Source organism: Uranotaenia lowii, chromosome 2 (genome assembly GCF_029784155.1).
Source record: "Uranotaenia lowii strain MFRU-FL chromosome 2, ASM2978415v1, whole genome shotgun sequence".
NCBI classification, from domain to species: Eukaryota; Metazoa; Arthropoda; class Insecta; order Diptera; family Culicidae; genus Uranotaenia; species Uranotaenia lowii.
This window is the reverse complement of record NC_073692.1, coordinates 160,278,483-160,291,627: the sequence shown is the minus strand read 5'-3', so window position 1 is coordinate 160,291,627 and position 13,145 is coordinate 160,278,483. Positions and strand designations below refer to the sequence as shown.

The window sequence follows — 13,145 nt, the reverse complement described above, 5'->3', positions numbered from 1 at the left end:
AGCTCCAAAAATCGATCACAGGACATTTGAGCTAAAACTTCTAGCCTACACACAACGAAAAAAATCTGTAAAATCACATCACATGTGATGTAAATAAAAAGAAGCATCATATATGCCGGACTTTTCAGTGCTAGTTGGAAATTACACGCCAGTGAAATGTTGCAACGTGTAAAATAAAAAAAGATGTAAAATATGGCAACATGTAAAATAAAAATGATGTAAATTATAAAACCACTGAATATTGGAAGAAAATCTTCCAATTGGAATCTGTTTTGTTTTATTTATTGATATTTATGATTCAATAATGGAATTATCTCATATCATAATAAAAATAAAACCTTTTTATAATTAATTTAATTTATTTCATTTGGTGACAATGATTTTTTTAATCTCACAATTTTTTATATTAGGAGTCACATTCACACTTTTATTTTTTCTCGAAGACCGGATCCAAAGTTGAATAACTTGAGCAGGAAGAACCGCTTCCTGCTTCACGAAGATCTCTGGGAACTTTAATCGCGGGAAAACTGCTTAAAAAATACTTTTTGGTGCACGACCTTGACTTGACACTTTGTTTAAATTTGGCTGATCCTATTAAATTGAAAATTCAATGTCCTCATCACATTCCATGTCGTGTAATTTTAAGAAATTTCTATATTATTACATCACATATGATGTAACAAAAACGAAGCATCACATATGATGGGATTTTCAGTGCGAGTTGAATACTCCACGTCTGTAAACTTCAAAAGACGTGTAAAATTTAAAGACATGTAAAATATTAAAGACGTGTAATATTTAATTCGCACTGAAAATTCTGTCGTAAGTGATGCTTCTTTTTATTTACATCATATATCATAAATTTACATCAAATAATCGCGTTCCGTGTCAAGTAATATTTGTGTCATACGAATTCAGTGCTGTTAAGGATTCAACTTTTTTTAATTTGTAAATTTACATCAATAAATCGCATTCCATGTCATGTAATGATACAGGTTTTCAATTTCAGTGTTGTTAAGGATTCAGATTTTTTTTCTGTGTAGAGTGTTTTCTAGAGTCGGCACATCGATGTGAAATTTTGCACATTATGTCACGTGACTCTCAGAATAAGCTCCATTGTCTTGATTATACATCGGATTATAATGAAAATTAGCACATGGAAGTTTTACAGCACATGTAATTGATTTCACGTGTCAAATTCCAACAGGGAATCCGTAAAAGGGGTCGTCCATATTATTTTCGTTTTTTTTTAAACACGAGAGTTTTGCAGGACGAGGAATCGATTCCTGATAACAAACTTTCTATAAGACGACAGATAAAGGGGTCGTCCACATTTACTGTTTAATGTTTTTGCAATAATTGTTTAATTATGCTTGAGATCCAGACAAAAATTCATTCACGGGTGTTTTACAAAACGGACAATTGAATTATGAATTAAAATTTTGAATCAGACGACAGAAAAGGGGTCGTTCAAATTACCTTTTAAATTATTTAGACATAATTTCGTTGTTATGCTTTTTTAAAAAGACAAAAATTCGTACACGGGTGTTTTTTTCGACGGTCAATCAATTCATTTTTTCTTAAATTTTCGTAGACAAGCAAATAGGTCACTTGCCAATTTTTTTTTATTATTTTAAGCATTTATAAAATCATCAGCTTTAAAGTTAAAAGCGAAACGAAGTTCGTACGGGATCAGCTAGTGTTCTATAATTTTGCCAAAAAGATGCAAAAATTATTTTATGAATTTTCACTTACTTTCACAAGTTATATCAGACAGTGTTCCGAATATCACTCATTTTCAATGAATGTTTCTGATTGCATTTCGCAACTGAACGTACAACGGTCGGGTTTCGTTATTGATTGCTACTGGACCTACCCGATCATCGATCGTTCAATTCATCGCTAAAATACAGATCACCTCGTACGATGCTTGCTGTCAAAACAGTGCAGCACCATCATCAAATTGGAATCTCACCAATGCGCAATGCATATGGCGAATCTTGTTGGTCTTCGATCAGGAGTGAATGGATCAGGCAGTGAGTGAATGATACATGAAGCCGATCATTAGCGTATTTTGTTTGATTTGATATACAGCAAATTAATAAATTTATTTGTTGTTATAACGTTTCTTAACATCAGTATGATCAAAATCAAATTGAAGTTGTGTTTTTGAGGGAAAGATGTTCACCTTCGCCATGTTTTTCAAATTTTACAAGTTCTCTTATTAAACTGTCGTCCGTCACGTTAAAACTGCTGAGAATTTATGGTGTCCCGCACAACTGTTTGATTTTTCTCGTCCTGCAAAAAAATAATTTTGAATTTCATATAATTCAGGCAGATACTGAGTGAGCTACATTCAGAATGGATCAGTTTGTATCTCACTCATCTCCGATATGCGATGTTTGCTAAACCGATGATTCTGAATGATGCGACTTGGTTTGCATAGCTGATAGGAGCGCTGATCGAGATTGCATACCAGCCAGGCGAAGCAGTTGCGAGAGGCGCTATCCCATTATACAATCTGAATGTTTCCAACAGGAAACGCATCCTGAGTGTTTGTTTTGATTGATTTTCGGAAGACTGATATCAGACACTAGAGTTGATAAAAAAAATTAATGCCTAATTTGGAATCAGCGTCTTTAGATTATTCAAAATCAGTTCTAAAATTCTTTCATTTATATTTATGGAAAGCTTGTAACGTGACTCAAATATGATGCTCAGGCAATATCCAGCTACAATCATTTATTTTAAAGTTATTCAAAGTCAATAAAAAAGAATCTGAAAAACTGTTTAGAAACAACAGAGTTTTAGCGGAAGGGTGTTAGCGGTTATTTGACCCCCGGCGGTATAAAAAGGTATAAGAAATACGTTTTTCGAAATCTACAAACTTTTTAAAACATACTATTAAAAAAACAGCAACACTTTGTTTTGTGAATAACTTTTGAAAGCACGGATGTTATTTGATGATATTTATGGATATATGATATATGGAAATTTTTGTGATGTTCTATTACGTGGTTTTTGAGATAGCGTTCAATGAAGGAATTTTTTGACTTTGATTTTTTTTGGGCTACACGTGCGCCATTTATAATGCATACTATGAATATACAGTGGTGTTCGAAATAATAGCAGCGGCTCGGAAATTGTTTAAATAATTAAGGCATTTTTCTGTATTGCCACTTTTATTTCAATTCTCTCTTGGTTTAGTAAGCATTTTAGTGGTACGTAAGAAATACAAAAGATTTAGGATCTGAATATCAATTGCAGGTTGAGAATAATAAAAAAATGATTTTTGCCCTGTTCGAAATAATAGCAGCAAGAAATTAAATATTTTTTTAAAACAAATTATGAATTCATACCAAGTCTTTCTCTATGTGAAAGTCATTTGTGACATCAATACTTCGTAGTGTACCCGTTATTTCTGATCACTGCAGCGCAACGGCGTGACATAGAGTCCACAAGCTTTTGGCACCGTATGACAGGTATTTCTGACCATGCACGGCGAACTACAACCCATAGTTGCTCTGCATTTGTCGGCTTTGCCTCGAAAACTGCCTTTTTGATGTCTCCCCACAAATTTTCGATAGGATTGAGGTCCGGCGATTGAGCCGGCCAATCCATCACATCAACGTTATTGTCCCGGAACCACGCTTTTGCTCGTCTGCTGGTATGTTTCGGGTCATTGTCCTGTTGGAAGATCCATTTCAAGGGCATTTCCTCTTCTGCGTATGGTAGCATGATATTCTGCAGAATTTCCACGTAACCAACTGCGTCCATGATACCTTCTATACGATGGATGGGCCCAACACCGTGGTACGAAAAACATCCCCACACCATGATTTTGGCATCACCATGTTTAACTGTTTTCACGGTGTACTGGGGTTGGAATTCTGCACCTGGAGGACGTCTGACGAACATTCGCCTACCGCTGGAACCAAACAGCTCTACTTTGCTTTCATCAGTCCACAAAATGTTACGCCATTTTTGGATGGGCCAATTGACGTGAGAGTTGGCGAAGTTCAAGCGGTTATGAATATGTCGGGAAGTTAGTAGGGGCACTTTCCTCGGGCTTCTAGCTTGCAATTCAGCTTCAATCAGACGTTTTCTTACTGTTGAGGTACTGATGGGAAGATCCAACTCTTGTTTCAGTGCTCTTAATGAGATGTGTGGTTGCATTTTCACCAACCGAATCCTCTTCCGATCAGTTCGTGAAGCTGTTTCTCGCTTTCTGCCACGAGTTTTACCCTTTTCCTTCCAGTGCAATGCGTTGTATACCTTTTTCGCAGAACAGTTAAGCAGTGCCGGAACTTCACAATATGTTTTTCCGCTTGCAATCAGTCGTTTGATGTGATTTCGTTCTTCGAACGTACAATGCTTCGAGCGACCCATTTTGCTGAAATATTACAGATTTTCGGTAATGTCTAATCAACCAAAACGCATCATGGAACCTTTATGTCTCTTACCACAACAAATTCACATCGAAAACTATGGATTTCTTCAAAACTTCAGCGATTTAGTGCACTTTGTAACCTGTGCTGCTATTTTTTCGAACAGCCCAAGAACGATATGTTTTCAAAATGGCAACCGAATAAAGTAAACAAGTGCGTAGTGCATCGAAATAGTCGAGCGTTGCACTCATCACTCATCAATACACTAACGTGCGTAACATATGTTAGCAGAGGACAACACTCATACAAGTACGCAGTATAATTTGATTCGCTTCACTTGCGCTGCTATTATTTCGAACACCACTGTATATATGACTTTTTATCACTCCACCATCGTTTTTGCGTAATAGCACGATTCCAGATCAAACTTAAATAAAATATCAACTTTGTGGGACCTAAGAAAGAGCATTGCAGAGAAAATGGTTGATATTTGGAGGCAGTTTTCTTTGAATTTATAGCCATTCATCGTGTCAATCGTTAAGAAAGACAGCAGTTGCAGATTTGCAGTTTCTACAGACAGTTAGCCTCCTCAAGTAATAGACAATAAATTTTTCAATTTTTTCTCTTTTTTATCTCCGGGAAATACAGTTTCTGGTTGGAATCCCGCCAGATGACCGCAAAAAAGTTCGTTTTGCTGTCTATTACAAAATTTTTCAAAACATCTCCCCACAAGCAGTCCAAATATTTTGCGCACGATTTAACCACCGTATTTTGTTTATTTTATCGGTGTGCAGCTTTTCTACTTTGTAGAAATGGAGTCAGGTCTATATTTAAGTCAGCTAGACGAATCAGCTAGAAAAATTTGACTTTTTTTCATCACATTCATATTTTCGGATGAGGCTTGAAAAAGCTCTCACGTTCCTCTCACTTCATGTAGTCAATCATCTTCACTTTTATTCAAATTTAAGTTCATTATTGGATCCTCTAGGACTTCTTCAACGATTCACCATGTAAACTTTGGTCGAATAGTTGATTTCCAACTGTTATTGACGAAAAAAAGTGTGGCATTTTTTTTCTTGGCTTGATAACTTTTTCATAACTCTATTGAAATGCGGGAAAATGTTTGTAATAAATGAGCCTTCAATAAAAACTATATTCAAAATAATTCGGTCGATAGAGGCCAAAGTAATTTGTGAAAAATCATAGTCATGTCTTTCCAGAACAAAATGTCTCAACTTTATTTTCATGTATTGCTCTCATGAATGGGCGATAGAATCGCTCTCCTCAAGAAAAACCCGTAAAATCTGTCAAAAGTTGGGTGAAATTTTAGCTGCATCCCACTTGCACTTATGCATAACCATCACCCAAATTCGGCAGCGCTTCCATCGCATATTCTACAAACATTGCAAATATCAAAGCAAACATTGAAGAATTTTTTATGATATTAAAATCAAACCGATTTAAACAGAATTATCAATACGATAAATTCAATATTGTCAACCCGGAAAGGATACAAATTGCCGAGTGAAAACTATCAAAACATAAAGTTTGCGAATCTTACGACTGATAATATCTGTTGAATCTGCTCATATGTATTGTAGCTGAATACTGAGATATGTACGTATAAGTGGGTTTTGGAATTTATTTTAAACGTAGGCAATGTAATCATAGGCGATATAATTTTTGGAATATATACGCCAAATGTCATCACGAGAAAAGAAAATTGTAACTCACCTCAGCCCACAAACAAACAACGAGCGACGCACAGGTCATCACCAACGGATAGTACGCCGACATAAGATAAGACACCCATGCTGGCTGGAGCGTTTCCTGTATAAACAAAAAGAAAGGAATTTGTTAGTAAAGATATGTAGGTATTTAGATAAGTTGAACCATACCGGAGTAGTGAAATACGCCCCCCGCAGCACCGATGCGATAAAGACGAAAAAGTACAGTAGCTTTTGGGTCGTCAACCGACAGGCTCTTAGAAAGCTTGGCTGCTTAAGCCTCTGATATTCGGCAATGATACAGATCATCAACTGTACCAGGGAGATAAACGCCACAAAGTAGAACACGGAAGAGATACCTGCGAAGTAATGTGAATGGTTTAAATTTGAAAATTGTAAATTTGATGAAACACCTACCAGCATGATACGGGAAATTGAATCCGGAGCACTCGTCTCCGGTGTAGCGGATTTCACAGAGGCAGGTTCCATTGAGACAGTCACCCCGGCCCGAGCACTGCGAGTTGCTATCGGGCGAGAGTTCTCCTATTGGGATTGAGGAGCACCCCATTAGGCGTTCGAACCGTGATACCATACTATTACATTAGCACTCTGTAAGGAAAGAAGAGAGGAGGAAAAAACAATGTTAGACATTTTTGAAAGGAAAATTTCGACACAAGAATTAAAATATTTAATTTTTCGACATACTAAGTCGAGTCTTTCAAGCAGTACAAACGAGATAATAGGTGTTAACAGGAAGAAATCAATGAAATCGAAACTTTGGTCAAGGCATTTTTGCTATTTTACTATATATATGGAACCCGTTGCCGATTTGTACAATAAACTGAAGGTTGAAAGAATAGTTTCTTCTTTTGTCAAGTCACCCCCAATAAATTTTCGAAAATTCCGAGTGGAGGAAATAAATAAAGTTTAAGGTAGCTGAAACTTCCCCAGAATTTGATGTTATTTTTTCAAGGCAAATAAATTTGCCTTCAAAGTACTTGCGAGATTGATGAACTTAAGTTGATATAATAAAAAAATTAAAAACATGAAAGATCCAGGGAAAGATGGGATTCTAACGTTCTCATTAAACAGTTACCAAAAAAACACTTAAATTTTCTATTTAAAATCTTCAATAAATGTTTTTACTTGGCTGATTTTCCCAATAAATGGAAAAATATCAAAGTAACTTCAGTTTGGAAACCTGGGAAAAGTGCTTCAGAGCCTTCAAGTTATCGACCAATTAGTTTGCTTCCTTCTTTAAGTAAACTGTTTGAGAGTTATTTTGAATAGTAGACGATCCACATTAAACAGAATTCTATTTATCCTAATGAACAATTTGGTTTTCGCCATGGACATTCTACTACACATCAACTTTCGAGTGTACCTAGTATGATTAAGACTAGCAAATCTGAAGGTGATTCTACTGGTGTTACCCTTCTAAATAATGAAAAAGTTTTTGACAGTGTTTGGCACAAAGGTTTAGTAGTTAAATTAGCTCGTTTGGATTTTTTAAATATATTTTTCTAAAATGATTCAAAATTATTTGACAAGCCGAACTTTACAATTCAGCTTTGAAAATTGTAATTTGGTGGCAACAAAGTAATCAAATTGGGAAGGAGTGGGACGAGATCGCATTACACTGATAAGTTCGAACAAAGAGGTTTCAATATTTAGGATTTTAATTTAACCATATAGACAATGGAAATTGAATAATAAACAAAAAATAGCATTTTAATTGCTGAGCTTTGTTGTTACGATCTTTAATATGTAAAATTGCCTATCGACTATGTGGATAAGTAATATGCAGTAGCCTTTCTAGGGTTAGCTTAGTTGTTACGATCGGATGTGTAATGTTCTTCTGTGTAACGTAACAGACAAATAATAACCTTTGTGGGGCTGAGCTCTGTTGTTACGATGTGTAATGCTGATCAGTGTAACGTAACAGATAAATATCAGCCTTTGTGGGGTTTAGCTTTTTTATAACGATGTATAATGCAGTTACGACGCGAAAACTGCAAGTATTTGTGAATCGCTGTCTGCGGAATATTATTCGCGCTTGGTGGCCTGGAAACTGGATTTCGACGTAGAATTACATCGTCGAAGTCATCAAAAGATGTGAACGAGATCTGCAGAGGAGCGCTAGAGTAGAATCCAGAAGGAAATCGAAGAAGAGGCAGACCCAAAAGCTCGTGACGGCGAATCCCAGCTGCTGAAATCCGAGCTGTCGACGAGAATCTTGACTGGAACCAAGTGAGAACGCTGGCTCCGGATTGTCAATAGTGAAGATTTTTAAGATGTAAATGCTTTGTGTATAACGTAATAGAGTGTGTTGTTGCCACTTTTTTCGAATTTCAGAAACCCTGTAGTTTGAAAAGCTTCCTTTTTGGTCAAAACGAACGACATCATTTTTGCAGATAGCGTCAAAATATGTTTGGAGAATGTCACTTTTTTAGTTATTCTTGAATATTTTGTTCTCACGCAATGCAAATGAAACTTCAACACGCAGCGAAAAAGTTTTTTCCTTTGTTTTGTTTTAGTCCTTTGTTTCTTATCTGTTACCTTTATTACGAAGAATTTTTCACCTTTGAAATTAAAACAAATTCTTTGATTCGAAGTATTATTTTTAATTCAAAGAATAAATTTTTTGTTTCGAAATTTTTTCTTCAGAATCAAAGTCACAATACATTGTATCAAATAAAAAAGAGAGTAGAAAGAGTATTTTTTTAAATCAATTTTTTTTGGTTCAAACACCAAGATTTCTCTGAGTGATTATATGGAACTGACTGGAAAATTTTCTGACCACAACTTTGCCGAAGGCCACAAAGCAATAGGAGCAGCGAGAAAATAGTTATAACGTCCACAACCTTCTTTTTTCTTCCATAAAAAGAAACTAGCGACACTGACAGATTTTCCTTCCAATTTTCAGAAATATTGCTTTTAGAGTCCTCAAATGTTCTGATGAAATGATGTACATAAAATCTCTATCATTTGCAAAAAAAGTTAGGGTTACGGTACACCGGGGCAAGTACAAACTCGGAGCAAGTGCAAAGGCTAAAATTTCCTCGGCCCCAAAAATGTACAAAATATTTTTCTATACGAAACTGTTTACTTGACACAAACAATGTGATAGAGATAATCAAAACTTTTATGACATCAGACATCCAAAACACGGCACTGTTTGTTTACATACTATTCTAAGTACGTACAATACTAATGACTTTCAAAATTTTGGCTATAAATACAGGTTTTAAAATCCACTTTTCTGTTGTCAGGTGATCGCTAAGCGCACGGCACCCTCCCAAATAAACGCAATTCAATCAATCTGTTGTCAGGTGAGTATTTCGGGTTGATCTTCAATTCGGAGTAGGAATTTGTTGATAAATTTTCCGAGCATCCGAACAATCATGAAAATTATGATCGCTCTTATCATCTCGTACTGTAGGGCAAGTGCAAACGATACTACTGGGGTATGCGCAAACGCATCTTTTTTGTCATAATATATCGCTCTTTTCAGAACTCAGTTTCCATTATGGTTCGAAATTATATAAGGGCTCTACAATATTCGGAAGAGGATATTAAGAATGCTGAATTCCATGCAAACTGAAGGCCTCTCATTAAAAGCAGCTGCCATAACTTTGAAATTCCAAAAAGTACTTCATACTTTAGGAAACGTGGAAAACAAAGCCGTAAAAAGTACAACCCATGGTAGGTGTAGTTTTATCCAAAAAAAAGTGGAGGAGGATATAGCAAATTGCATCAAAACCATGGAGAAGTGGGGCTTTGGCTTATCAAAGGAGGAAGTCCTTGAATGTATCGGACAATACATTGCAGCAAGTGGAATTGAAACTCCTTTCAAGGATTCAGTTTTTCTGAATATTTTAAGCTCCTGAAAAATGTAGCTGCTGAAGTTCCGCCAACGCGAATTTTCAACGTTGATTAAACGTGTTTTGCTTAGATCCTTCCAGAATCCGGGTTGTTGGAGAATTGGGCAAAACAGCACATCGGGTAACCGCTGGTCTAGGAATAGAAAAATTTACTGTGTTGATCAGAAGAAATGCTAAGGTTATGATCATTTAGTATCCGGGCACTTTATTTCGGTGATAACTACGTTAATAGAGCTCGGATATTCAAAACTTTAGTAGCGTTGTACTGGTTATGAAAAGGACTATCTTGCCTATTTTTGCCAATTTTAAATTAACGTGAGTTTGAGATATTTACGATGCAAAAAGACATGATAAAAATAATTTTGCACAAATTTGCTCCTTCTACGCATTTTGCGCCTCGAAAATTCTTCATTGTTGACTTGAAAGCTCATGAATTGTTGATTTTTCTGATTTTTTTTCGGACCAAATGGTTAAGAAGTATATGGAGCCACTCTAGGATCCACACGAAGTTCAAACCAACCATCGGAGTGCAACCCTTAATATGGTAAAAAGTCTATGGTTAGTGGGGATAACAGAATGTAGACTCCTTAAATAATGCAAAAAATCCATTTCCGGCAGACAAAAAGTGTTGCCAGACTCCTAATAACCAAGTTAATCTAATAATGATCAGTTCCCAAAGATCGCAATCTGTGCATCAGGTTTTTACGAAATATGACAGATGTGTTCTGATGGAAAAAGAAATATATGTTAAAACCGGATTTAAGAGATGATCAAATTCTTCGAGATGCCTACTCATGAAAAGGTTCCAACCAGTTTGCAATTGCTTTTTCCAGGTGAGTTTGTGTAAAATATGATGATTTTGCAAAGGTTTTGCTCCTGTGGTAAAAATAAAAGATCAATACATGACTTAAAAAAGTGTGCAAATATAAAAAAGAGATTTTATGAAAAAACAAGAGTATTTCTTGAAATCATTGATAATTTTTTTTTTAATATTTTTACATTAAATGTCATATTAACACCTTCATTTCCTCCATAGACAGTTTTTCGATCAAATGAATAGTTTTTAAAATACACACGTTTGTAACTGTCTGGATTCTAAATGATCATAGCCTTATAATATGCAATGGAATGTTTATAAACGTTTCACATTTTTTTTAAATCTTCTTTTTTCAATCGATCATGAATTTTAAGTCAATCTTTGAAAATTTCCAAACATGGTTACAAGTAGCAACTTTAAAACTAAAATTCAACGCTTTTGAAGTGCCTTTTTCAATGTTTACATCTAAATGTGGAATTCCTTTTTTCTATTTCTATCAGTTAGTTTCTTATTGATCATTTAAGAAATCACTCAATTTCCATCCTGAACTTTGTCTTTATAAGCACCCAAAGGAATTTGAACATGTAGAATTATTTATATAAAAAGTTATCATTGTGAAATTCATAAATCAATTTTTATTGGAGGAATTTTGATAATAAAATATGATTTCATCTCTGACTTTCATCACCGGCACTATTCAATTAAATTTTAATTTTTTAAATTAAATTAAATTCAATCATCAATCATCTATATTGAATAAAGTCTCCTAAGTTCAAAATGGATTTTTTTTCCTCGAGAATTCACATTTTAGAATATGGTTTGTTTTTAATTCAAGAATCTACAGTGAAATTTTTCAAACAACCCTTCAATTAAAACAAAGAAAGGAGATTTAAATTAGGATGAAAAAAAAATTAAGAAGTAAATTATTTATCATTTTGCTAAACCAGTTTTAATCATGGGTAATTTCTGATCTGATAAGAAATTCATTTTAGGATTCGGATTTATTTTTTTAATAAATTATCTCTGTCGATAGATTTTTGTTTATTTCAAAGTGAAATAAAATCTCAATTATAAAATTACGATTCAAGATCAAGACCTAAAGACTAATATATTCATACCGGTGCAAAATACCCTAAATGGAGTAAGGTATGAGGCATGGCCATTTGCCCAGAAAGTGTACGTCAGTCAGTCAAACGGAAGGTCAACCAATGGACGCGGATCAAGCAGCAGACAGTAGTTTTCTCTCAACAGATGGACTACGAGCGGCACACGGGTGTCGATCACAGATTAAATGGATTCTGCATTCGATGGATACCCGAAGGACTATTCCAGCCTGAAGCAAACTCCGTTTGGTAATCAGCTGCAAAATTCCCAAAGCTAAGTATTCTCCTTAATTAAAACTTCTGCATCATTTGAAATTTGCAAAACGTTCATCATTTGTCTGAATATTCGGTTCTTGAATAATGATGAAATTAGTTCATTGATTAAGATTTTGCTGAACTAGAGCGATCCAGATTTTTTTTTCAAATTTTCTCTCTTTCGATCTCAAAAGAAATTTTCTATAAAATGTGTGTGAACATTCTGAGACCTTAAAGTGTCTTTAGGATTTTATAGTTAGGATATGTAAAACAAATGTATAACAAAATAATAATTATTAAATAATAAATTGGTATGTATATCTTTTGAAACTCTATTGTAATGTAAAGTTCAATATGCTAGCAATCAATCAATGAAAAGTTTATCCTCAATTCTATGTAATACAGATGTTTTTTTCTAATGATTTGAGATTTCGTTTTTTTTTATTTTCAAATTAGAATCACTTCGCTTGGTTTACATCTAATTATTTGATTGTTCACATTTTTTTTTTAAATTTTCAAGTTATAATCGCTTCGCACATGTATATTTAGGAGTTTCTTAAGGAAATGTCTAGGAGCATAGGAGGTGTAGGTAAACGAAGATCGCACCATTTTCCAAAAATGGCTCCTGATCAACAACCTCTCCCTTACTAACGCAACCCTTTCCTGAGATACTTCAATATAGATTCGCAGACGTATAGACGGTTTCTATAGCTGGTGATACTGACTTATCATTGTTTTAGAGTTTTTCAAAACAAGATTTTGAAGAAAACTGGAACAACAGTTTTTTTGGTTGATCCTAAAAAGTATCTTACTAACAATCCTTCCTTCATCCCTCATTGACTACTAGGACGTGGCCGGCGCTGTTATTGATCATTTTTTAAAGTGAGAGCATGAGTTTTGTGCATTGAGAATGAGTTGCTAATCCCAAGCTGCATTCTTTTGGCCCTTGTACAAAATTTATGGCCTCGATC

At 34.8% G+C, this 13,145-nt stretch overlaps 1 protein-coding gene across 2 annotated transcripts in view; it reads right to left on the bottom strand.

The window, feature by feature from the left end:
* LOC129743915 (uncharacterized) overlaps positions 1–13,145 on the bottom strand; it is a 68,597-nt gene that overhangs the window by 34,619 nt on the left and 20,833 nt on the right. For both annotated transcript variants that reach the window (XM_055736158.1, XM_055736159.1), the window contains exons 2-4: positions 6,533–6,724; positions 6,287–6,474; positions 6,123–6,218 (exon numbers count right to left, since the gene is read on the bottom strand). In XM_055736158.1, the coding sequence (XP_055592133.1) occupies positions 6,123–6,218; positions 6,287–6,474; positions 6,533–6,707 (459 nt within the window). In that variant the 5' untranslated portion in view covers positions 6,708–6,724. The remainder of the gene's footprint in view (positions 1–6,122; positions 6,219–6,286; positions 6,475–6,532; positions 6,725–13,145) is intronic.